The 27,661-nt window shown below is 33.4% G+C and overlaps 2 protein-coding genes across 3 annotated transcripts in view; both read left to right on the top strand.

Annotated features, from left to right (window-relative positions):
* The window catches only part of LOC306641039 (coiled-coil domain-containing protein 7-like), a 140,906-nt gene extending 122,875 nt beyond the window's left edge, over positions 1 to 18,031 (top strand). Inside the window, exons 15-18 of the mRNA XM_079105870.1 lie at positions 5,548 to 5,613; positions 9,210 to 9,416; positions 13,479 to 13,516; positions 16,114 to 18,031. Coding sequence (XP_078961996.1) covers positions 5,548 to 5,613; positions 9,210 to 9,416; positions 13,479 to 13,516; positions 16,114 to 16,120 — 318 coding nt within the window. The 3' untranslated portion in view covers positions 16,121 to 18,031. The remainder of the gene's footprint in view (positions 1 to 5,547; positions 5,614 to 9,209; positions 9,417 to 13,478; positions 13,517 to 16,113) is intronic.
* Positions 18,032 to 26,042: 8,011 nt separating this feature from the next.
* Positions 26,043 to 27,661, top strand: part of LOC306641042 (uncharacterized protein) — an 87,098-nt gene continuing 85,479 nt past the window's right edge. For both annotated transcript variants that reach the window (XM_079105889.1, XM_079105888.1), the window contains exons 1-2: positions 26,043 to 26,174; positions 27,094 to 27,157. In XM_079105889.1, coding sequence (XP_078962015.1) covers positions 26,055 to 26,174; positions 27,094 to 27,157 — 184 coding nt within the window. In that variant the 5' untranslated portion in view covers positions 26,043 to 26,054. The remainder of the gene's footprint in view (positions 26,175 to 27,093; positions 27,158 to 27,661) is intronic.

The raw sequence follows: 27,661 nt of genomic DNA, 5'->3' as shown, positions 1-27,661 counted from the left end.
GTTAGTGTGGCTAAGGGTTCATCAATTTTGTTTATTTTTTCAAAGAACCAACTATTTGTTTTGTCAATTTTTTGTATTGTTTCTTTTGTTTCAATTTCGTTGATTTCAGCTCTGATTTTAACTATTTCCTGTCTTATACTACTTTTGGTGTTGGTCTGCTCTTCTTTTTCTAGGGCTTTGAGTTGTAGTGTTAAGTCATTTATTTGTTGATTTTTTTCTTCTTTTATTGAATGTACTCCATGAAATAAATTTTCCTCAACGAACTACTTTCATAGTGTCCCAGAGATTTTGATATGTTGTTTCTTCTCATTTACCTCTAAGAATTTTTTAATTTCCCTCCTGATATCTTCTGTTATCCATTCATCATACAGTAGTGTATTATTTAATCTCCAGATGTTGGAGTAGTTTCTGTTTTTTCCTCTGTCATTTATTTGTAATTTCAATCCATTAAGATCTGATAGAATACAAGGTAGTATCTCTATCTTCTTGTATTTGCTAACAGTAGCTTTGTGGTGTAATATATGGTCTATTTTAGAGAAGGATCCATGTGCTGCTGAGAAGAAAGTGTATTCACTGTTTGTTGGATGGTATATTTTATAAATGTCCATTAAATCTAAATTATTGATTGTGTTATTGAGATCTATGGTTTCTTTATTCAGTTTTTGTTTGGAGGATCTGTCCAGTGGTGAGAGAGGTGTGTTAAAATTACCTAGTATTATCGTGTTGTGATCTTTTGATTCCTGGAATTGAGAAGGATTTGTTTGACGTACATGGATGAGCCACTGTTCGGGACATAGATATTTATGATTGTTATGTCTTGCTGATTTATGCTTCCCTTAAGCAGTATGTAATGTCCTTCTTTATCCCTTCTGACTAGTTTTGGCTTGAAGTCCACATTATCTGAAATGAGGATAGATATCCAGCTTTTTTGCTGTGTCCATGTGCATGGTATGTTTTTTCCCATCCTTTCACCTTTAGTCTTTGGGTATCTCTTTCTATGAGATGAGTCTCTTGCAGGCAGCAAATTGTTGGATCTTTCTTTTTAATCCAATGTGCCTGTCTATGTCTTTTGATTGATGAGTTCAGGCCATTAACATTCAGGGTTTTTATCGAGATAGGATTTGTATTCCCAGTCATTTGGCTCATTTTTGTTTTTTGGTTTTTTTTGACACAACTTGGTTTCTCTTTTATTTGGTTGTTCCTTTAGGGTAGTTCTTCCCTTTGGTGATTTACATTATTGTTTTTCATCTCTTCCTCATGGAATATTTTGCTAAGAATGTTTTGTAATACTGGCTTTCATTTTGTAAATTCTTTTAGCTTTTGTTTATCATGGAAGGATTTTATTTTGTCATCAAATCTGAAGGTAAGTTTTGCTGGGTATAAGATTGTTGGTTGGCATCCATTTTCTTTCAGAGCTTGAAAAAATGTTTTTCCAGGCCCTCTAGCTTTAGTGTCTGGACTGAAAAATCTGTTAATATCCATATTGGTTTCCCCCTGAATGTAATTTGATTCTTTTCTCTTGCAGCCTTTAAAATTCTGTCTTTATTTTGTATGTTAGGTATATTCATTATAATGTGCCTTGGCGTAGGTTTATTGTAATTTTGTGGATTTGGAGTCTCATAAGCCTTTTTTACTTGATTTTCTATTTCATTCTTCAGATTTGGGAAATTTTCTGATATTTTTTTCATTGAATAGATTGTTCATTCCTTTGGTTTGTTTCTCTAAGCCTTCCTCAATCCCAATAATTCTTAAATTTGGCCTTTTCATGATATCCCATAGTTCTTGGAGATTCTGTTCATGATTTCTTACTGTCTTCTCCATTTGGTCAATTTTGTTTTCAAGATTAAATATTTTTTCTTCAATGTCTGAGGTTCTGTCTTCCAAGTGTTCTATCCTATTGGTTATGCTTTCTATGGAGTTTTTAATTTGGTTTATTGTTTCCTTCATTTCAAGGATTTCTGTTTGTTTTTTTTCAGTATCTCTCTTTTGAAATGATCTTTTACTTCCTGCATTTGCTCTTTTAACTGTCAGTTGGTGTGATCATTCAATGCTGAGTTTTTCCTTTCATCTTATCCTTCAATGTCCACATTTGCTCTTTCATCTCCTCGTTTTCTTCCCTGATCGTTTTGATTATGTACATTCTGAACTCCCTTTCTGATATTTCTTCTGCCATGTTGTCATTGGATTTTATTGCTATACCATCTAGGTTTGTTTGGGACATTTTCTTCCCTTGTTTTCTCATATCGTTCAGGTATAGTGAAACTCTGGAATATTGCAGATTTCCTGTATTGACAATTATTGTCTCTGTAGATTTCCAATAACTCACCTCTTAGCCTTCAGTAGCCTGAAGTCTTAGAAGAACTTGATAATGTGGTGCTGCACTAGGAAGCTGGCCTTCTAGGGGTCGTGGCCTTCAGGTGGGGTGTATTCCCCGGTGGCTCTGAGTTAGTCCTGAGTCTCTTAATACCTTCTCTTCTTGGCTCCTGGGTCTTGTCAAAGGTCCTCTCGCCTCCTGTAGGTGTCTCAGGAAGGGAGCTGCCCTTCCAATGATGATGGCCATGCCCTCAGGAGTAATTCAAAATGTCTGCACTAGCCTATAAAGAAGCCTCTGGCTAGCTCCGTGTTGGCGACAATCTGGTGGTCGGGCGGGGTTGTTCAGTGATGGTGTCTGTCTTTGGCCTGGTGTTTGGGTGGGTTGGCTACCCGCTGCCCAGCTCCACAAGGCAGGCGGTTGGGTGCCTGCCTGCTACCTCCATGATGTAGGCAGCCTGACTTAGCCTCCAGCTCGCTCTGCAACTTTGACCAACGTCTGATGTCACCGAGCTAGGTAAAGGGTTCAGGCAGAGTTGCTCAGTTATGACGTCTGTCCTTGGCCTGCTGGCTGGGTAGCTCCCCGCAGCCTACCTCCATGATGTAGACAGCCAGACTCACCCGCCGGCTCGCTCTGCGACTGCCAAGAAATTTATTTTTAATTAAACATTTTAGAAAATGGAAATATTTATACATATTTTAATGTTCTGTGGGTTAAATTATGTACACCATATTTTCATAACTGGATGCAGTTACTATTATCCCATATTTGTAGAAGATATTTGGAATAAATTGACCAGGTATGCAGAATTGTGAGATGTACTCTGGTTGGACTAGATAGTCCAAGTCCTCTTTCTTTTTGTCGGTGGAACTAAAATGACTACAAGCACAAATTCAAATGTGATATTCTCATTTGTTCTTTGTTTCCAAATGGCATCACTTTTCTAAAGTGCAGAGCCTTTACATATATCTCCTATGCATAGTGTTAAGAGCCCTGTTTTTCTGTAAAAACTCTTTACTTCTACTCCCAAATGTGAAGTCTATAATGCAAATATAAACAGTAACTTTAATTACATTCTATATGTGCTTGAGAAAATTAAATAAATATCCTGTATCTTATGTAATGTATTATATAGGAGGTACAGAAATGATAAATACAAATTTGGGTTTTTTTTTCTGAATTCAAGGCTGCTAACGGATTTTGAAGCTGAAATATAGTACATAAGCACGGGAAACATAATGTTTCCAACTAGTTCCAGCATAATAAATGAGATAGTAGTGAAGAATTTGGAATTTGAAAAAGGAGGGATTTCTATGTCCGAGTAACACTATGGAAAGATAGAAATAAAGTAGCATGACTACTTAAGGGAAATTCAGTGCTTGAGTCTGATAGGAGTTTTCAATTAAACAGAACAGTTAGTAGGAAACTTAGTAGGTAGTATTTATTAATGACATCAGTAGTTTGAATTTCATTGAGTAGAAAATAAGATCATATTAAAGAATTTTAGAAATGACCCACTGGACATATTTTATTGAGATTATTCTGCTAGCTATATTGAGATAAATTTTGGAGTAGAGATTGGATTTTTCAGTCAGGTAGAATGAGTGTGTTTTTGAAGTAGTTTAACTCAGTAATAATCAAACTAGTTATAAGACATCTCCAGCCTAAATTACATAAATTTATTAATATAGACTTGTAAGTATTTTTTTTGTAATCTAAATTATACTATGGCCAAATGGGAATTTTATCAATGCATTTATCTTTCAAACCAATATAGTGCATTTCTAATTGGAATTCAAAAAGGGAAAATACATTGAAGAATATATGGAATTTATAAAATAATCTGGAGGTTTCTTTCAATTTCTTGTGAGATAATTGATGAATCTATCTTTTTTCATTTTGATATAAATTCATCCATTTTAATTTTACAAATTTGCTTAATAGAATTTTACTCTACATTAGTGTTCTCTTTATTATTTGTTTTGTATCTGTTGTTCATTATACTGTTTTGCCACTTTTTTCAGTTTACGAAAATATTTGTTTTTGCTTGTTTCCCTTCTTTCCCTTTTATTTAGATATCTCAAGGGATTATCTACTGTAGTTGTTTTTAGTTAACCAGTTTTGGGTTTCATTTAGCTGTTTTGCTATTGTATTTCTTGATATTGTTTATTTTCTATTTAGTTACTTTCAGCCTTATCTTTATAAATTGATTCTACTTTTTTCTTTTGTTTATTTTTCATTCCTTTGCTAATTTTCATTGTACATTGTATAATTCATTTATTTTAAGCTTTGTTCAAGTTATACTTTTTTACTGAATAAAACTTTATTTGTATTTCATAGATATTTGAGTGTTTTTTTGTTTCAAAACACATTTAGTTCACATTTTCATTGTTGATTTGTCTTTTATGGACTTATTCCTCTCTACTTATTTCAAGTTTTAAAAGACTTTCTTTTCATCAAGTACATGTTTATATTTTATCTGTTGTTTTATAACAGACAACACCAAAAGTTGGGAGTTTAATATATCAATGGTTAATTATTTCTCATTGATTTTTGGGTTGACTGGGCTCAACTGGATCATTCTTTAGCTAGTATATACCTTGCATGAGCTAGTATATACCTTGCATGACTTCAAGAGGGCTTGTTTTCAAGCTAAAATCATAAAAATGAATATCTACCTAGGACTCTTCTTCCAAGAGTCACTTTCCACTCAAGACTCTTACTACCCCTTGATTATTCATCAGTGTTTTTTGCATTTTTGTCCAGAGTTCATGGTTGTTATGTGTGGCATGGTTTATTTAGTAGAAACATGCTCTGACCTACCAGAAGCATAATTCGGGACTTTAGATATGTTCCTCTTTCATCTGATGGAAAATTCCTGATATCTTTCATGTGTAATAGACCTCACTTATTCAAATAAAACTAGAATTCTTTATGTTGTGGTGAATAAAGATTCTTTTAGTAACATTTGGAATGTTCCTGTTTACATATTCTGTTCTAGAGAGAAGGAGAAATAAAATGTTTAATATACTTGTAGTTTACAAGGTTCATGGTCAATTTGCCTGTGGGAAATCTTTAGGTAATATCTACCTGAAGCTGTGCCTGAGAAATATGCAGTTAAATGTATGTGTTCAACCATAGTTTTAACTTTCTATGGATTTTAGAAACATGGTAATTGTAAAATAAATTAATAAAAAATACACAAGTGAATACCTTTTTCTGTAACTACTTCCTAGAAAAGAGCCGATGCTCTGGAAACTGAGAACAAAGTTCTTCAGGAACAACTAAAACAGGCTTTACAGGTAAAGGATATCATGTTACTTGAAAATTATTTTAAGTGAAGAACGCACTCATAAGAAACTTTTCAAATGAATAATTTCAACCTTATAGGCAAATAGGTCTATTTATTATACTACCTTATGAGTTTTAAAATACTATTTTATGTAGTATGAATATATTAATAAAATATAATATTCATTCTTCTCAAAAACAGTAAACTAGAAAAAAGTAAACTTTCTTTTTTATTGTTTGGAATTGAATTCAGGGGCACTCAAGCACTGAACCACATCCTCAGCCCTATTTTGTATTTTATTTAGAGACAGAATCTCACTGAGTTGCTTAGTGCCTCATTGTTGCTGAGACTGTTGTTTGAACTTGTGATCCTCCTGCCTCAGCCTTCTGAGCTGCTGGGATTACAGATGTGCAACACCCCACCCAGCAAAAGTAAACATTCTTAATAAAACAAAGCAATCTATTTCAAATTCAAAGACAAAAAACTTCAAATTTAAATATTGCAGGCATTTCAGTTAAACTCAGTAAAATGAAGATATTTACTCTCATGCTATTTTCAAATTCTAGCTAAATAATGACAAGAAATGAAAGAAACCACAAACATTTTCATAAGTGGATAGACAAAAATATAATGATTTGCATGCTATATATATTTATAAAAATATACAATTTAATATTAGTCATATAATTGTATATTAGTCATATAATTGTATAAAAATATACAATTTAATGTTAGTCATATAATTTTAAAAATTGAGACAAAGTAGTGTTGATTTAGAATAGAAAATAATAGAGCAAAAGATTATTTTTCCAAAATTATTTAAAAATAGTTATTCCTTTATATAGTTAAGAAATTATAATACAAAAATTAGTCTAGCATGATATTAGGATAGCATATTTAACAAAAAAAAATACAGAGAGCTTTACATGAAGAACGATGACAGTACTTTACCAAATGATATAGTGAAGAAACAGAAAGTTACAATTTCAGTTTTGGAAGTTCAATATTATCAATATTTTGATTTCCGTGTTTCCTAAATTGATATACCAAAAACAAATTCAAATGAATATAATTTAGTATTTTATATACTTTTAGTTTATTAAAAGTTTTCATAGAAGGATAAAATAGCCACACAAAGTAAACATTAGAGAAAAATAGCTAGGTGTCTCTTTCATGAAAAACACCAAAATAAATTGCAGATTGTTTTAAAATCCAAAAGTAATAAATGAAACATGAAGATATTAAACACTGGATAACAGCTAAATGGTATTGGCTAAAGCACCATACCTTAAAATAATATGTTAATTATTTGATTTGATGTAAATTTAAAACTTTTTATGTAAAAATAACAAGATAAAGAGATAAGAGAAAGATATTTGTATTTTATATGAAGATATTTCACAAACCTATAATATGGATAGACTTCTCTTAAAAAATATGTAACACAAGTAAGAAATACATATTCAGAAATGCTAATAAAGGCATACAAATATATTCAAACTCCCTAATTACTGAATCAGTGCAACTTAAAATAAACAGTGGGATAGGTTTTTTAAACCTAACATTTTAGCAAAAATTTAAGGAATAGAAATACTTATATTTTGGGATGAATGCTGAAATGAATAATCTTTAACACACTTCTATTTTCAGTATGAATTTATACTTTTCTGAAGGAAAACATATATCAAAAGTCTCGGAAAGCTTTAGCCATTTCATTAAGCAAGTTCAAATGTTTACCAAAAGAAAAAAGTGTTCGGTAATTTTACACTAATATGTGTAAAGTAATATTTTTTATAGAAAAGGTTTTGAAATGGACTTAAAAATCCACTGATAAGGAATTTATTAAATATATTTTGGTATATTACCAAATACATTATCTACTCTGATAAATATGTTTATTGTCCTGGAAACATACCTACAGTATTTAATTAAAAAGTATATTTTGTGGGCTGGGGTTGTAGTTCAGTGGTGGAGTGCTTGCCTAGCACATGCGAGGAACTAAGTTCAATCCTCAGCACCACTATTAAATAAATAAAATAAAGGTATTGTGTCCACCTATAACTAAAAATATTTTTAAAAGAAGCACATTATATGACTATGTATAGTAGGATTCAATATAAATAAAAATTTAAAAATATGTATACTTAGTTATATTTAGAAATATAAGATTATACATCAGAAGGTTAACAGTGATTTTTCTCTTCCTGGTGAGACTTTTTGTGAATATTATTTTTTATTTATGTATTTTTCTAATAAAAACTATAAAAAAGTGACATTTTAAAGAAAAATTTCTTTCTATAAGGAATAAAATGGCTTATTTTCCAGTTTCATTCTTTGTTATTATGGATGTCGTCCTTTTTATCACTTTTAATATTAAATACCTGTTATTAGTTTTTTCCTATTATAATAATTAGAGTCTTAAAAAATAGAAACTTGGAGAAACACCTATGTATTAAAAAATGCCTTTGAAAATGGAAGGTTTTTCTGGGTGTGGTGGTGCACACCTGTGATCCGAGCAACTGCAGGAAGATCACAAGTTCAAAACCAGCCTGTATCAAAATAAAAAATAAAATGGACTGGGATGTGGTTCAGTGGTTAAGCATCTCTGGGTTCATTCCTGGTACCAAAAATAAAAATAAAATAAATAATAAATAATAATGATAATAAATGGAAGTTTTTGTCTGTTTTTTAGCAGTGAAGGAATATGTATTCTTGGGAGATAAACTTACAAATCAACTTCTCTGCCTGTTGGGGAAGTGAAAGTTATAGATTTTAGGGGAAATGAAATGAGGAAGAGGGGTAAACTCATAAAGGATGGGGGGAATTTTTTGGTAATTTGGGTACCACCTCTTTTCACTCCCTTTATGGTTCTTTTTAGTTGTGTCATGGCAATTGTCAGCTCTCAGGGTGCTGGGGAGTGTGTAATTTAGCATGCAGATGGATTGTAATAAAGTCACTCTTGCAGACATCTTAGATACAACAAATTTCAGCAACTCCACCAGAACTTCTGTAACTTCTGGCCTAGGGGCATCAATTTTGGATGTTTCAGTCCAGGATTTATTGGCCCATTGATTTTGCGCCTGAGTAGAGGCAGTACACAATGTTCTACAGCTTTTAATTTTAAGTATGGAACTGTTAAACTATTGATTATTCTAATGGTTTAACTTAGTTTCCTCTGACTAGTAAATAAAAATGAGCAGATGTGGTAGCCTTACCTGTAATCTCAACTACTCTGGGGTCTGAGGCCAGAGAATCTAAACCAGTCTGTGTGACTTAGCAAGACCTTGTTTCAAAATAAAAAATAAAAAGAGCTGAGATGTGGGGGCTGGAGAGATAGCTCAGTCGGTAGAGTGCTTGCCTTGTAAGCACAAAGCCCTGGGTTCCATCCCCAGCAAACCGCCCCCCCCCCCAAAAAAAAAGAGCTGAAAAGTAGCTGAGAGGTAGAGTGTCTCTGAGTTCAGTTGCCAATATGAAAATAATAATATTAGATTTTTAAAAACAGAAATCATATAGGCATAAATAAATGCGGATTCCTGGGAGTTGTAGTATTGTCAGGAAAATGTTACAGAAAGCAATGCTTCACAGGTTTTACTTTCTTAAAAACAGGAAGCAGAAAGAAGTAAGCTTCAACTTGACCGTTTCCTAAATCAAGGTGTGGAGTTTCTTAAAAGTGAGGGGAAGACCAAAACAATGGAAATGGGTTCTGATAAAACACAAAGTGAATATTCCAAAACTATGCCATTGGACAGAGAGACAAGGGCAGCATTTGTTTCAAATTCAGGTGGACAAATGACAACTGATATAATTCAAGAGGTAAGGAAATAACCAAAATAGAGATAGTAGTATTTTATAATAAATTTATCTTTCATTTTCATTACTTACTTCTTTTGCCTTTTCCTTCAAGATTTATCAAGTCATTATTGTCTTGCATAACAAACTGTAAATTAAGTATATATTGGTTTTGAGATCTGAGATTTGAGAACCAGAAGAAAATAGGATTTGAAAACTAATTATATTCTGGTATAAATTAGTAAAATTAAATATAAATTCAAAATTGTGGAGGAAAAAAACTATTAAAAATATTTTATTTTTGTTTCTGTTATGCAATGGATTCAGAAATTTTTTGAACTTTATTTGAACTTTGTCAATCCTTTCCTGAGATCTAAGTCTTGACCTCCAGGCTATTATATAGGCTTTTGTAATGCACTTCACATATATGTTTTATGTGAAGTGAAATATCATATATATTTTATAATTTAGCTACATTGTACTTAAGTTCATTGAACTTGCTGTGTTTTCTGTCACATTCAGGATTTTGCATATTTTGTTCTTTTTTCTTGAAAAATTGTTTCTTCCCTTCCTCATTGCTAAAATTCATCTTGTTTGATTGAGAATCAAAAAATATTGTTTTAGTCAGCTTTTTCTCTGCTGTGACTAAAGGACCTGACCAGAACAACTGTAGAGGAGGAAAAGTTTGAGGGCTCACAGTTTCAGAGGTCTTAGTCCACAGAAGGCCATTTCTATTCCTCCAGGCTTGGAGGTGAGGCTGAACATCATGGTGGAGAGTGTGGTGGAGGGAAGCAGCTAACATCGTTAGGAAACAGAGAGTCCACACACCAGATACAAATACGTATCCAAAACCATGCCCCAATTTCCCCCTCCTTCAGACACACCCTATCATTTCAATTACCACTCTATCAATCCCTATAATGGGATTAAATCACTGATATAATTCTCCTCTGAATCTTCTTGCATTGGCTCATATGAGGACACCTCATATCCAAACCATAACAGGTACTATTTCACTTACCTTTTGCTGCATAAAAATTACCCCAGAATTTAGTGGTTCAGACTGTAAGCTCATGGTGACCAAATAACAGAGGCAGGAGATAGGAAACAGACCTTGAACCAGCAAGCTTTCCTTTATTCTGCAGGGAAGTCAATTGATCAGGATGGGAGGGTTCATTTTCTGGATCTGGAGATGGCCCCCAGGTTACAGAAGGAGTCTGGATTTTATAGTTTGCAATGAGGGTGAATCAATCATTGGAGACTGCAGACATGCTGTTTGGACAGTCAGGGACATAGTTGTGCAGGTCAAAATTTTAACTCAGGAAGGCAGTTGTAAAAAGGTTGAAACTCATTGTCACTGGGACAAGCTCACATGTCGGTGTTCACTGCTTATCTTCCTTCCTCTGGGACCCATTTTTACCTAGAGGTTCACTATTCGCTTTTATCCTTCTAGGACTCATCTGCAATGGGGAAGGGTAAAAGTCCAGGGTTCAGCATTTCAGTATTCGCAGGACCCACTGTGGTTGGGAAGGGGTAAATGTTTGCTTTTGGTGGAGATGATGGGGATGAAACTGGGAAGGAATGAAAGCTTGCTTTCTCCCTTGGGTCCCGATATTACTGGGAAAGGATGTACTGGGAGAGGTTTAATGTTTGGTTAATTTTCCCTCCCTTCTCCCAAGTCACACTGTCTTTTCGTTTTTCTCTGGGAACTGTCTTGTAGGAATACTATTTTCCATAACCCTTCACGGAAAAGGAACATATTGTCTCACAGTATTTGTAAGTTAAGAATCCAGGTGTATAACTAAAAAGAACCTTAGTTGGGCCCTCTGGCTCAGGGTCTCTCACAAAGATGTAATGAAGGTATTCATCTTAACTCCATTTATCTTGAGATCCCAGTGGAGTGGAGGAGGAAGTACTTCCAGCTGGCTCGTGTTTGAATGTAGCATTCATTAGGCCTCAGATCCCTGGTGGCTGCTGGCTTGAGGCATCAGCATTTGGTCATGGGTCTCTCCGTGAGAAAACTTACATCATACAAGCAAGGGCAAGAGAGAGAGAGAATGCCTAAAACCTGATCTCAGAGATGGCATCACTTTCATTAGAAGTTTAGAAGTAGTAGCATCATGAACAGCCCACAAATAACAAACAATATGTCATTGGCATGAATATCCTGAGGTAGGAAACAATGAAGCTGGCTATTTTAGAGGCTTCCTATTACAAGTAGATTGGTAGATGTGGGGAAAAGGCACACTTTTACACTGCCGGTGGAGTTGCAAATTGGTGCAGCCACTCTGGAAAGCAGCATGGAGATTCCACAGAAAACTTGGAATTGACCCACCTTTTGACCCAGTTATCCCACTCCTCAGTTTATACCCAAAGGACTTAAAATTAGCATACAACAGTAAAGCTTTCTTTGAGTTGGAAATGCCCAATGCTCTTGGATCTGGTCTTCACAGAGATTCTAACTTATCACCCTGTACTATTGGGAATGGAAGCCTGAAATCTAAAAGGAGTAAAGAAAAAAATTTGGATTTCTTCTTCTAGACACTAGATTATATTATACAAAGGTCTGTCATATATATCTTAATAACATTTGGAGAAAGTAGTTCTTTATTGTTTGCATGTCTGCTTTTAAGGTTTTCTTAGTAGAAGAACTGTCTTTTTAAAATTAACTAAAATATTATTTCTTTTGTCAAGAACTTACAAGGTTAGCTGGGCGTGGTGGCACACGCCTGTAATCCCAGCGGCTTGGGAGGCTGAGGCAGGAGGATTTCCAGTTCAAAGCCAGCCTAAAGCAAGAGCTAAGGAACTCAGTGAGACCCTGTCTCTAAATAAAATACAAAATAGGGATGGGGATGTGGCTCAGTGGTTGAGTGCCCCTGAGTTCAATCCCCAGTACCAAAAATAAAAGAACTAACAAGGCTATATACAAATCGTTAATGGTAGACATTAATACTTTATAGGAATATAAAGTATTATATATATATATGTTTATATGTATTTATATATAATAAGGCTTATAAACTACTTTTCTATGTTGTAAAGCACTATGTAAATGATTATAGCATCTTTATTTAGCTCTGTCCTAGTTTTCTGCATAGGCTATATGAAAATCCCTTTTGATAAGTTTTAGTATAAAGGCTAACTTTTTTGACATGTAGACACAAAATGTATAATGGCTAAAACATTATAATTTATTTCATCATGCTAATAGTTTAAGTTAAAGGTCAATGTTCAAGGTAGAGAGTTGTCTCCAAGGCCACTCAGGTATCCTGGCATGCGCAATCTTTACATGGGACTTCTCTTATCACACTGGGCATAGACATCAGCTATCAGAAGTGAAGATGGAGAGCAAGCATGAGTAATTTTCATTGACCAGGCTGGAAGTGGGACATATCTTCTTTCACATTCTCTTTGCTACATTTAAATTCAGGGGGAACTTAGGAATGTACACTAGCAATGTGACTAAGAAGAAAAGAAAATTAGTTTGGTAAACACAAGTTTGCCTCAGGTAGGTAAGGGTAAGCCAGCTAATTTCTGCATAAAAGAAACCAAGTTAGATGAAATTCAGGTCTGGAGTAAAACCTAGAATCAACATTTTTGCTATAGAAAAATACCTCTCATCTTCCCAAGAGATAGCCTATTAGTAAAATCACACTTTTAAGGTCACAGATTTTATAACATTTTTTATCACACACGTCAGTATGCATTCAGGTCATAAATTTTATAAAAATTTATAAAAACGAATACCATGTTAGTATATTGTATGTATTAGCCTTATAAACTTTTCCATGGATATTGAAAGTAATTAGATAACTAACATATGTTTAAAATAATTTTGTTAGCTAAAAGTATAAAACCCTCTTTGCTCTTAATTTAGAAATATAAAGTATCATTTGGTGACCTATTCCCCGATAATATCTCTTCTAATGCCAAAATATGATAATTTCTTATCTTTTTTGAAACCTTAGTATTATACAATTGTCATACTAAGAATACTATTTTGAATGATATTTTTAAAAATGATCTAATGTAAATATTTTATATGCATATTTGGTATATTTAAGTTTACTATTATCTTTATCACAGATCTCAGTTGTCCAAAATCAAAGACCAATTGAAGAAAGGTAAAAAAAAATTTTTGTTCTTTTTCTCATTGTATCAGTTCATACATCTGTGATGAAATATCCAATCAAAATTCAGTGTCTAAAACTTGTTGATTTATATCTTTGCTTATAATATTGTACCTATATCGTTGAAGCACATTTTTTGAAATGCATTTTAAATAGAGAAAAGCGTGAAACATTAGCTGTCAAAGACTGAAAAATATGGAAATCAAAAATTTTAAGTGAAAAATTTAAATTAAAAACACAAACAATTAAATTTCCATGGAGTGGGAACTGACCCTTGTTTCAAGTTTAGTTATCATCAAGATGCATGACCTAGATTAATAGGATTTTTTTTTTCTGGTACTGGGAATTGAACCCAGGAACACTTTATGACTGAGCCACATCCCCAACCCTTCTTATTTTTATTTTGTGACAGAATCTTGCTAAGTTTCCCAGAGCCTCTCAATTGTTGAGGCTGTCCTTGAACTATCAATCCTTCTACCTCAGCCTCTTGAGTGACTGGGATTTTAGGTGTGCACCACCATGCCTGTCATGACCTATACTTTTAAATAACTCACTTAAAAACATTTTTGTTTGTTATTTTTTCTCAGTCACTTGATATATATATGAATGTACATAAATGTTTGAGTTTATTGATTCATCCCGTTAGATTTGTGGTTTTCACTCATGAGTCTGTATAATTAGCCATATTAATAGTAATAAGAAATAGCAAGCCTGAGCTACATGTATTAGTACCAGCAAATTCTGTCATTGAGTTATTTTATTTGATGAAAATAAACTGTGTCAATGTTTCCTTTCTGTCATTGACATAAATTATTGAGAATTCAAATCAAATGTACATGAGACATTTATTTCTCCTTGATTTCACAGAGCCTAATGTGTAAAAATTTTTTGGTTTTGATTACCATGTAGAAAAGATAAGAGAATTACCTTATGCATTATTTTATGCATTTCTGTGCTTCATTACCATTTTTAATATTTCTAAATTACAGTCTAGATGAATTACCAAGTATTAGGTAGTAACTGTGATGATTAATAGCCAGAAGTTTTGAAAAGTTCCATTTTTCTTGTTTGTAGAGATTATTTATATATTTTAAAGTATGTATTTTTTATATTTCAAGAAAAAATCAAACATTGTTTTACTTTTTGCTTTGCAAACTTATTATGGGTACCTTTCATGTAATGTATTCCTTTCCATTTTATATGTGGAAGATCAGTATTGTGAATATTGAAGGGGTAATAAGAAAAAATATTGCTAATTACCTACAACTTTTATGGAAACTAAATCATCTTATGAGCTGTGTAGAAATAAAAATGAAGCATGACACTCTTCATGTTCAGATTATAGTAGAGCATGACATGCTACTAGTTTTTCTATGGGAACATGGTGAAGTATAGTCTTTGAAAGTGCTGGAAAGTCAATAATTTGCCACTCTGAAGAACATGAAGTCACAACTTTTGATATTAGTGCTTTTAATGTCAAACATTTAGTTGTTGGTGATAAATTTGGTAGACTGTACACTTATGCATCTCAGAAAATACAAACATTGTCTTTAAGGGGAAAAAAAAGCATTTTAGGGCTGGGACATAGCTCAGTTAAGAGAGTGCTTGCCTAACGTGCACAGGGCCTGGGTTTGATCCCTAGCATTGAAAAAAATATTTTAAAGAGAATCTCTACCCTCAATAATGACATGATATAGCAGCCTCAGTCACCTTTCATAGGCCTTTGTGAAAAATCTTCAAGAGGGGGTTATGAGCCAGCATAACCATTCTGGCCAGCAAAGCCATTCTGATTTGCTGATAAATCACTTTTGAGAGTTATAATTGAAAGTGGTAAATGAAAAAGAGTTCATTGGGTAACAACAGACTGAGGATGATAAGGAATGTAAGATCTCTAAGACTAAGGGAAAAAAATCATAGAATGAATAGCAAATAATTCCTCTTAAATGTTTTTTTTAACCCTTAGAAACTTGATTGATGTAATATTCTCTAACATCAGGAGTATTATATCAATTCATTTCAATTCAGTTGAGCTCTAATGAGGAAGTATTAACTGACTTCATTCTATGTAAGGCACTATGCTAGATTTTATGGGGTGTAAAGGGTGACAAATACATAGCCATCACCTTCAACGTTTGGTAAAGTGGATAAGACATGTACAGAATAAGTAGAGATAATACAAATGATGCATTTTACAAGAAGTCATCAAAAAGTTACATCAAAAAGAAGGACAATTATTTCTGGGTAGATTACTTCTGGCTACTAAGATTTAATTTAAGAAATAGGTTAAATTTCACAGAGAACATAAGCAAAGGATTTTCCAGATGGACAGAACTTTGTTTTGAGGTAAAGATAACGGTGTTTAGAATCTACACAGCATGTCTAGGGAAAGGCCAGTCATTTATTTTGTTTTGAGTCTTGATTAAGACAATAATTGGAAATATGACATGAAACAGACTATTTCAATTTGATAGGTTTTATAGAATTGCCCATAATAGCTTCAGGTTAAATATTGCTAAATATAATAAAAGTTCAAACTATTAAGCACAAAGCACAATATTATTCACCAACCTTCATTTTGGGTTACTTCTTAGATCCTAATAGAATTTCTGAAATACTTTGGAAAAGTCTCCTAACCTTCAGAGAGTGGATGGGAGTGAAGTAAGGAGACTCCACCTGAGCAGACACATGGTATTGCTTACAATAAAGTACAGTGTTTTTGCACTATGCAGCATTTAAGAATTTATTTTGGCTTAGGGAATGAGTTAGTGGCAAATATTTAATCAAACAATAGATTTTAATAATTTATTGTTTCACATCATATGTGTTGTTAGCTTTTCTTATTTTACAGCATTGGAATTCACACCTTTAAAAACGAAAATGTAAACTATTTCTTGGTGATTTATTTTTCAGAGTTACAAATCCAACCTACTTCTTTCTAAGTCTTTTTGTTAGAACTTGTATGCCTCCCAATACTGTTTAGGTTTATTATAAAGCATAAAAACATACAAAAAAGCAGAATGTTAATGCATGCCCATTTTATCCATAGACTAGATGATTAATATTAAATTTACTCAGTCAGTCATTAAACCCATTCATTCAACAAATATTTTTGACACCTTCATATGCCAAGTATTTTCTAGGTATTGAGTTTTATTGATAAGTAAGGCAGATAATATCCTTTCCATTTATGTGTTTACATTTTAATAGGAAAGCTAGGCAATAAATAAAAACAAATGAACAAGATAATGTTAGAGGTCAATAAGTGAAAATAATAAAAATATCCCTGTCTATTAAAGAGTCACAGGGAGTAGTAACTTAGATTGAGTAGTCACTGAAGGTATGAGAGAGGATTATCTAATTATGAAATTAAAATCTCATAAAATATTTAGTTTTTTCTAATTATTATCAGAATAAACTCCTATAAATGAAAAGTTATATTACCATTGAAAGCTCTAGAGATCTCATGATATTTAACTATTTTTGTTGCACTTATAGGGGAGCACATTACTGGTGACCCAAATTGTAGGCATAAAATACATTTTTAGAAGAAACCTAATCATCTGAAAAGCAGTAGAGGGTATAATATCTTCTGAATTGACATTATTCCATAGAGAGGTATATTTGAACAGGGGACAGCTGGATTCATTGTAGAAATTCTAAGAATAGATATTACCTACTTAGCCATGTAGCAGTGAGAGCTTCCTGATTGGGAAGAATGGGCTTATTAGAAAAAGCATAGCATAGTTCTGATAGACTTGTTCTACAAGACAACAAAAATGGAGAAGAGAGAGAGCCATCAGGGCTATCCAGAAATAAAGACTTGTCTCTCTGCCTTTTGATATGGGAGTCTCTTCGATAAGTCTCTCCAGTAGCTCTGGTTTTTACCTGGTCCTGAATATGTCAATTTCCATGTTATTGTCTAGGAGAAAGATATTAATAAGGTCACCAAGTAGATAAGGTGAAGGTACAGAGCTGAAAATAATAATAATAAACTCACATTATGTGCTCTGTTTCCTGGCTAGCCACAGAAATTGTTTTGGGAATGTCTGTTTAATATCTGGAACAGGAAAGAGAAAGTCATTTGTCAGTTCCCTTGACACTGACCATTTCCAAGAGTCAGACAAGTTCTTACCTGAAAAAAATCTATTATTTCTCCAGGAAATGTGTGAGATTGTTGTTTGAAGTAATTAATTTAGAGAAGTTCCACCACTTATCATTAACCATCAAAGGTCAACTGCAGTGTCAGATGAGGATGTCTGCAGAATCACCTGGTATAAAGACATTGTCTTATCTTTTAAATGGGCAATACATTGTATTCATCATGTACTGAGGTCAAAGCAAGGGGTGGAAAAAGAAAATGAATCTATTCTTCCTCTTGACTCCTAACTCCTAAGCGCCTTGGAGTTCAACCATGAAGGAGGGGCCCTTGTCTGATATGACATTCTATAACTTGTGATCAGGGAATGCTGTACCAGCAAGAACTGTGTAGGTGCTTTTCAAAGAGGCTGGCTTCATTGGCAAATGGAATAAACTTGATGGATGAAGGTGGCTTCTATGTCATTCAAATACTTTGAATGATGGCCTTGTCTTCCTTCATGGTTCAATGAATTTGAACAGGGACCCAGTATAGATGTTCATTATACATTATTGACTGGTTTTTTCATGTCACATATTTTCCTTTAGATTCAGTTCCTTCCCTTGGGCATCTCCACATTAAAAATAAAAATTGATTTTGTGGCTAATTTGTTGTGCCTATTTTCTTTGGCAGGAGATACCTCAGAAAACTGTGTGTTTAAGAAGTCTGTCCTAGGTATAACAATGACTATGAAACTATCCATTAGCAATTATTCATGAACGCTGTACAAATTTAATTCAGATATTCTAAGGCAATTGTGCTCTATGGACATGAATTATGCCTGAAATTTACCCAATTTTGAAGGACGTTGGATACCATGGAATGTCAACACCTATTATTACTATAGTAGATGAATGCAACATTCCATAAGATTTTGTGACCTTTGAGAGAGGATATTGCATTAGTTAATCCTATTTTCTTGTCAGGTGTCAAATCTTACAGGCAAGGACCTTACTGAGTCAATGTTTGGTTAAAACAGAAGGGAGGCATCTGTGTTCAATGAGTTATGAGATCACATTTTGTGAATTTAGATAAGGTTCTATGGGCCAGGATTGACCCCTGATCAGATGTGCTATCTGACCCTTTTAATAAGAAAAACTGCCCAGTTAGGCTCAGTAATAAAGCTAGAAGTAACTTTCAAAAGAAAATGTACCATTTAGCAATAGAAGGAAGTCTTTGAGTTCAAAGATACAGAGAGTGACAAAAACATGAAGTATTATTTCCAAGGCTTCAGTCAGTGAAAGGTTGCTTACAGTTTTCTGTATTTTGTGAATATATAAGATATGGCAAATCTAAAGTTAACATTTGTTTTCATGATGCCTGGGCTGCTTCCAAGGCTTTTTAGTATAAGGGCTTTCATTTAAAATTAGTTGCATTGATACAGATGCTTTAAAGAATCAACTAGGCATAGAACATGATGTCACCACTACCTGAAGTCTTTTGTGTTTGGGACAGTAGAATCTATAACTTTTCCTTTGAAGAATATGGAATGTATCTTTTTTGATGCTGTCTAAATGAAGATTCCCTTGCCTCCAAATTGAGTTGAATGACAGGTCCTAGATTATGTTTTTATTTATTTTTCTTTAATCTGATGGGCTTAGAAAATATACAATGCTTTTTTAGGACAGATCAGTGTCATCAATGTAATTGAACGTTCAGATAGTACTAGCAGTTTACATTGTGGTAGTTTTTGTCCTACCTACTGAAAGTATGACAAATTCAGATATTATCAAGGAAAATTAGTCAAGATATGTTGCATGTCTTGCCTAATCCTTAGCTGCTTACATAAATTAGTAATGGCAATAGTTTATTCTATGGCTTGCAGAATGACAGAGAATAGGGAGTGAAGTAGAGTTGTTTATTTCTTTAGTTTAGTTCCATTACTAGGAAAACTCACAGGACTTATATAGTCATTATATTGACTATGATTTATTGCAGAGAAGGAGAATACAAAGCAAAATCAGCAAAGGGTAATGGTGCACGGGGAAAAATCCAGAAGAAACAAGGTGCAAGTTTCTAAGCATTCTCTCCCAGTGAAGTCACACAGTTGTTCAGCAATGGATAGTAACAAAATGCATGAATGCTAGAGAAGTTCACTAGAAATTCAGTGACTGGATTTTTACTAAGGGCTAGTCACATAGAACTTTCTATCTACCAAGTTTCAAACTTCTAGTCACTCAGAAGGATAAACAGGTGTTCTGCATGAACTACATTCACAGTGGGAATCTTTCCAAAATCAAAGTTCCCTGGTGCCAGCCAAGAGCCAAACTTGCAATTAAACCTTTCTAAGGATAGCAATCTCAGGCCTGCTATGTTTGCTCTTTCTTCTATAGGATGTCCAGTGGTTCTTGTCCAAGAAATTTTTACATTAAAATTATTATCATTAGGGCCTTACACTCCATCGTGAGACCAGTCTGCATTATTGATCTCATTTATGCCCTATAGGAGTCCTAGACTTAGGAAATTTAAAAAATTCCTTCATGATCATGGTATCTCCCCTGCGGCATTTGCAGGCAAATAGATGAAATTGGAGGATATCATGCTAAGCGAGATAAGCCAATCTCAAAAAACTAAAGGACGAATGATCTCGCTGATAAGCGGATGGGGGGGGGTAGGAGGGGTTAGCATTAGGGTTAGGATTAGGTTTAGGGTTAGGGATAAGGTGGGTGGTAAGAATGGAGAAAGGAAGGACTGTATAGAGGGAAAAGAGGGGTTGGAGGGGTGGGGGGAAGGGAAAAAATAACAATGAATCAAACAATATTGCCCTATGTAAATTTATGATTTTCAATTAAAAAAAATTCCTTTAACCATATCTTAGAAAGCTGTATGGCTTTATCCTTAATTTTCTGTGCTGACCTTTTTTAGTTGACTTAAGGCACCAATTCAGGTATAGCAAAACTCTGGGCAACAAGTTGAACCCGACCAGAGGTGAGGCATGATCATAATAGGTGGAGCACATATACAAGAAGTATAATTTCAGAGAGCACAGTGGTACTCCTGGAAACAAAGGCTTTACAATTGTTAGCTATATGTTAGGCAGTTCAGCTTAACAGGGCCCATGTGTGGGTCTCCCACTATGGTTCCTCTTCCTTAGACCTCCTAGTCCAGTCCAGTTGAATTAGTTGAGTTCTTTTTTTAAGGACTTTGTAAAATCAATCAGTCCCCTTCCTGCTCCCCCTGCCCCCTTTTTTTGTCAATGACTCTGTTCATCTGCCTGGCAAGTGTATATGACATCTGAAGGTGTTCTGAATGGAAAGTGCAAGAATTGGCCACCCTCTATTGTCTCCTAATCAGCATTATGGAGTCCGCTCAGGTTAGGCAGCACAGGAAGATAGGGAAACTTCTGGAACATTTCTGAGAAACAAAGAGATCATTAATGCTTTCTTTCTCCCCGGGACCTCCTATGGTGCTGAGGTTCCCCCCACCTCCATCCATAGACATACCCTTAATTATGAAATCTGTTCTATTCTCAATATTGAAAGAATTTAAATTCAAAGCACCCTTGGAAGCAAGATGTAAGGAAACAGTGTCCCATGAACACTTTTTCTTTGAACCTTTCCCTGATCAGAATGATTCCTCTAGCATTTATTAAACATATACAATTTTATATCAGATGCAATATCTCCAAAATACAGAACTATTAAATATTCTTTTTTCTCTTCACCAATTTATTCTAGCAGAGAATTTGGTGTTTATAAGGTTAACCATACAATTGCAGAGGTATTTCAGGGAATGCAGAGGGAAAGACATGAAAGTTTCAGTAGTAGCAAGAGCTAGACAAGCGAAGTCTGGAGGATTACATTCCACTCTTCACCCCCCCCCCACACACACACATATTTTTTAATCTGGTTTATTTAAAGCTTTACTCTAGCACCCTGGAAACTGGTTAAATCTTTTTTTAACTCCCATCTATCGGAAAGAATAACTACAAATAAATTTTTATGCCTTTGGCTCTTCCAAACCCCACCTTTGGAAAGTTTTAGGTCCTTTTTCCTCTCATCTGGAAGAGAGAACAAAAATCAGACGTTATACATTCTCTTTTACCTGTACCACCAAAAGCAGCCAGTGGAACCAGCAAGCCAATTCTCCTGGACTTGCTTGTATCATTTTCAGATTCCCCTTTTGACAGCAGCTCTCGTTATCCTTTCAAACAAAATTTTCTCCATATTCTGGTGAGTCAGCATAATGCTAGTGAATCTCACATCTGATGCCAATTATGTTAGATTGAGTGACTTTCTGAGAGGACTCATGGGACCTAGCACATAGTCATTACAGTGGCTATGATTTATTGCAGAACATGAATACAAAGCAAAACTAGCAAAGGGAAAAGGTATATGGGTAAAGTTGGGAAAAAAAACAAGGGCAAACATATAAGAATGATTACTCTAGCAATGAATTGTGAATTGTTGTCTATTAGGGAAACTTAGACTCAGTGCCCAGGATATAAACTGGAGGCCACCTGATAGAGCATCTCCATCCATGAAATTTTTTAAAATCCTTTTCAGGATTTGGCATTGGCATGTTAACTTTCAGTCATACTTGTAATCTTTTTTCTAGGCTCTCCTGAGCCTAGCCTCCTTATCTTTTCCTCAAGTAAACTTTACTTTGTAGCTACCTGCTTATAAACACATTGCTAGAGATTTTTCCTTTGTAGCAAATATACTGCCCCGTTACTCTGTGAATAACTGATCTCTAGCTATTCTATTTAGGCCAAATAATTCGTCCTCTCTGGGAATTCTATGACTATTATATCCAATATAGTTACTGAGATATTGGCCATTTCAACTAAGGGGTTTTTCTGGTGTAAGGTTTTCAGTGGGGTTATTACCACTTTAGCGGTGACACAAAATTTTTATGTTCAAAAGCTGTGATACTCAGATGAATCATGTACTGCAGCTATGCTAAATAAGATTTATTGAGAATGAACTGTAAGCACAGTGGCACCAGAGCACATATGACACTCCAGTCTCTCATCTTGGACAAGGCTTGTTTGGGTAGAGGCATCTGATGGACAGTAAAGGAAGAATCCTATCCACATACCAGTTCACAAATTAAAAGAGAACTTGGGGGAGAGCAGGGGAAAACAGGTGATTCTGGAACTATGAAGTTTCCTGATAAGGGGGAACTAGTCTTGTTGGGAAAATAGCATTTGGAAGGAGCTCACACATTCCAATATTCTAGGTATTAATGAAAGACTTTGAGAGTGCCAAGCTATCAAGTAGTGAGATATTAATCCAGTCCATTCAAGAAAAAACATGTCCATCATCTCCATGGATCAATAATTTTTTCTAGTGTTAGAATGGTTTTGTTTTTGTCCTGTATAATTTCCTTATAGTTTAAGTCCTATTTCTCATTATTTCAATAACAACATTGTTGGAGTCAGGTACATAGCACTGTCATGGTAAGAATTATTTACACATTCACAATCTATTTCTTAGTAGTCCATCAGCCTTACTTTTCTAGGTGAGATAATTCCCAGTATTTTAACCTTTAAGTTTTCCAGTCTTTTAGAAATGTTGGATTTTTTACTTTCATGTTTATTTTTAGTTGAATAGTCTAAAAGTGGTCATTATGAAGATTTTTAATAATGATATTTGTAATTTTTTTAAAGTATCAAAATATTTGTAGTAACTTTTGACTCTTACATTCCCTATATTGATATCTTCTAAAAAGTTAATTTTTAGAATCATTTCATATTGTACTATAATGTACACTTTGAGTCCTGTATCTTTTTGTTTTTTCTTGTATACAGAAATGTATTCCATATCTTGCATTATTATAGATAATAATATCAAACTTTTTTCTCTATATTTGTACTGATAACTAAAAGTTCTATGTATATGTCAATACTTGGGAGAGAGTTTTTTTTTTTTTTTCCCCCTCTGAAGGGGAAGGAGGGCATGGGTTGGAGATTGTGTTGACAGTTTAGAAAATGAATGGCGTTAAGAAAAGTTCCTGAAAAAAAAGGTCTTGGAAAGAAGAAAAAAAGAAGACTAAGAAGAAGAAGAAAGAACAGTCTGGGCCGATATACAAGGGTGATTTTCCCTTTTGTATGGATGACTATGTATTGAGGTATTATTTGTCATGATGTGTTTATGTTGCTATGCATAATAGACTGTACCCTTATAGATCTATTTTCTAGATAAGAACTTCTGAATTAACAAATGCTTTTGCAAGGAGGAGGAAGTTTTCTCTTTATACCCCCTCAGTATTGTTGAAGTGTGGCAACATACTTTTACAAAAATTGTTAAAATACATGCTCAAAAAATCAGTAGAACAGAGGGAAAGGAACAGAGGGAAAGAACTGTGGAGGGGAAGGAGAAGTACTAGGGTCTGAATTAGAATAAATTATATTCCGTGCTTTTATAATTATGTAAAAATAAATTCTATTGTCATGTATAACTAAAAAGAACCAATAAAAATACATTAATAAATAAATGCTCATAGTTATACTGTTTTATTTTTAATATTCAATGATGACTAGAAAGAATCAATATAAAATGGGTAGCAAAAGATACAAATTAAAAAGATTGACAAACTATAGGTTGTTTTTGAAATATTATCAAAGCATTGGGAGGGAGCAAATCACTTACTTTGTTATCATCAGTATTATTTTAGTGTGAGTGTAGACTACCTTCCATGTAGTCCTCCTACTTCTTCTGTTCTTCATTATTCAGATAAGTAGCAAGGCATTAAAAGTTTTCCTAGTTTCACTTCTTGGCTTTGGTTGATGCAAACTGCATCCTTTTTAGTATTTTTCATTCCTGATCACTTCAGCAGAAGTATCATGGTTATTTCATTGCAGGAGATAACAGAAGGGAATGCCCCAGTGGGAATAGGGTTATAAATGAAGTTTATGTTAGTATTTATGACCTTATTGGGATTTCCACATTTTCTTTATGTTATAATAAGATAATGTGCTTGTTTAGAATCCAGTGATTAATTTTATACCATAATAACCATTTCAAAATCTTTTAAAATGTTTTGCTTTCTACTTTTAGCTAAATGGTAATTTTACTGGCAGAAGTGGTAGTCCATGTCATAACTGTAGGTATGCTTGTGATTAAGTATCAGTTTACATTATCTTCTTGGACCATTTTTATGCTTCAGTGACTGAATAGTGCTCTAGGGTATGCCTTTAAAAAATGATCATTAGAAGATTATTGTACTTTATTTTACAATTAGTCATTTTAAATTCAAGTACTAATAAAACTATTAAATCATGTTTGAGTATGATATGCTATCCTTAACTATTGAGGACAGGAATCCTCCTATTCTCTACTTTAATATTGGAATCTGCTTTATAATAGCATCACAAAAGTCTGTTTGTTGTCAGTTATGTCTTTTAACCACCACCCACCTTGCACTTTTCTCTTCAGGAATGTCCTTCCCACTTTACTTCTCTTTTTTATAATCCATACTCTGGTGTTTGAAATTCATCCTTAATTAACAAATATCAGATAGGTGGCAGTAGTTACTTTAAAAATTTTGTTTCTGAGACCAAAATTGAAATTATTTTACATACTTTACAATAAACCTTACACAAATTATGTCAACTAGAGCATTAGCTGATAAGATGAAGAACCATCAAAACCTGGCACATGATAGGACTAAGAAAGCAGTTAAATTTTTATAGATAGCATAGGTAGTTTGACTGTTTAAATTATCATCTAACTTAGAATTTTGGGACAAGCATAAGCCAAACTATGTAGGCAAACCATGACATATGGTCATTCTATTTCTGGAACTAGGAAAGCTGATCCTCTGCCAGTTAGTAGAAAATAAATGCCTGTTACCTTAAAGAAAACTAACTCAGAACTTGGGAATTGATTTGTGATCCTTTAATATCAAAATTGCAATGGAAATATTTCTGTTTTCATTCTGATATTAAATCGTGGAAAAATAGTTTTGGAATAAATGTGATTAAAGGGCAATTTCCAAACCATCCTGTGTTCTACTTTGATTAACCAAATCTTTCTTGTGTTGTGCCCTGTTATAATATCGGACAGCTATTATGTAGAAATATTTTAAATGAGTTAATTTTATGCATCTATTTTAAATCCCAGATTTATCACTATCTTTAACTTGTTATCTCATATCAATTTCATATTTATATTATCATTAGTTAATTAATAATTATAATTACCTACTTAACATCCTTCTTGATTATGAAAATAATTCTTCAGTTGCAAATAATGTTCTTTACATAATCTAATAACAGATGTTTTGTGATTCTAAAGCTCAGAGAAGAAAAGATCTAGCTCTGCTATTTCAGCTCTTTCACAGATCCTCAATTCTCAAGATAAATCAGCTGTTTTAGAGATTTCAAATGAAGTTTCAACTGAGGAAGCTCTACCCCATACATCTCCATCAGAGAACCATGATATTCCACTTACAATGGAATCATCCAGCAAAGAAAATCAAGAGTCATTGTCTGTCAAAACATTGCCTCATGAGAAAGAAACAGTGACATCATCCTTCATTTCACCTCCTGTTCTTATTGAAGGAAACTCAAAGGTATTTATTTTGAATTACTAGACTTTGTTTAAATTATCATCTAACTTAAAATGTTGGGACAAACATGAACCAGAACTATGTAGGCAAACCATGACATATGGCCATTCTAGTTCTGGACTAGAGTCCTAGACTCTTTCAATATCTTGAATAAATTTTGGTTAATAACTCATCAATATTTTCTTATTTATAGAGAATAAAAAAACTTTTTTTAGCACAATTAGTTTTATATTTAGAATGTTGAAGGTACCATTTGGAAATCTATATATCTTTAACTTAAAAATTTCTAGTTGGTATTGACAAAAAGTTGTGATGAAAGTAATATAATTACTGAAAGAAAGATTTCACATTTTTTATTTCAGATTCATCTACACAAAAATTGTAAAAGCATAATAGTTTTGAAATGATTTTATATTTCTCTACCAAGACCTAGAAAATTAAAAGAATTTCTTTTTTTTAGAAAAGTATTTAATTTTGAAATTCTATGGTAAAAATCCTGGGAAAAAGCAAAAAGATAAAAAGGCAGTATATACTTGATATATATCTACAATGTATTTTTATCAGAAGTTATCAATGTCTTTATTTTTAAAACTTTGCAAGAATTGGACTTTGTCTAAAGATTGATGCTTATTAAAATGCAAATCTAAAAAAGTCATAATCAATAATTGTTAACTCAGTTTGTTTGGAACTATCTGTGAGGGAGAATAATATTACTGGGTTTTCTGCAGTACTATTCAGTATTCACAGTTGCTTCTCTGATCCATTAAAGTGTGCCCACTATTCTGTTTGATACATTCAGGAAAATTACAAGTTTCTTCAATGTATTGTAGATAAGAGTAAAACACTAACTTTTTCTTTCTAAAAGAAGGTAATTACAGTTATGAGATATTTGGAACTATGTATTGTACCTTTTGTTATTAAGGCTGACATATCAGAAGAGAAATTACAAAGAGAGACTCAAAACCAAGCAGCAGGAGAATTTGAAGGTAAAAAGATTTCCTGTCATATAACATGAAATGTGAATGAATGTGTGTTCCCATGCTATAATTACAAGTAAATGTCATCCAGTGGTTTAGAAGCATATTGACAGCTATATAAAAATTAATTTGATGTTACCATTATATTACTCAGATAGTCTATTTCAAGTAACTAGTGTCTGTAAGAGGAATTGCTTTCCTTGAACAAAACAGGTATATTTGTCAATATAAACAATATCATATCAAAATTATATTGGGAATATCCAAAAAGATTATTTCTGGTATAAATATATTTTATTTAAGTGTTTGTTCTATAATATATTTCAAATAAAAAACAAATTTTTTTCTTCCTTTATTGTATATCTAACTTTAATATTCAGTTTATATTTTATTGCATTAGCCTGTTACTTTCAAAACAAAATAGAATGCTTGTGACGTATGGTGCAGGAGTATCATTCTACTGAGCTTTGAAATGATAATGCTTCTACTGTTCCACTTAAAGTGATTGGTTAT

The sequence above is a fragment of the Sciurus vulgaris genome, assembly GCF_902686455.1.
Source record: "Sciurus vulgaris genome assembly, chromosome: 12".
Classification (NCBI taxonomy): domain Eukaryota; kingdom Metazoa; phylum Chordata; class Mammalia; order Rodentia; family Sciuridae; genus Sciurus; species Sciurus vulgaris.
The sequence above is the reverse complement of the archived record's forward strand: the minus strand, read 5'-3'. Positions and strand labels throughout refer to the sequence as shown.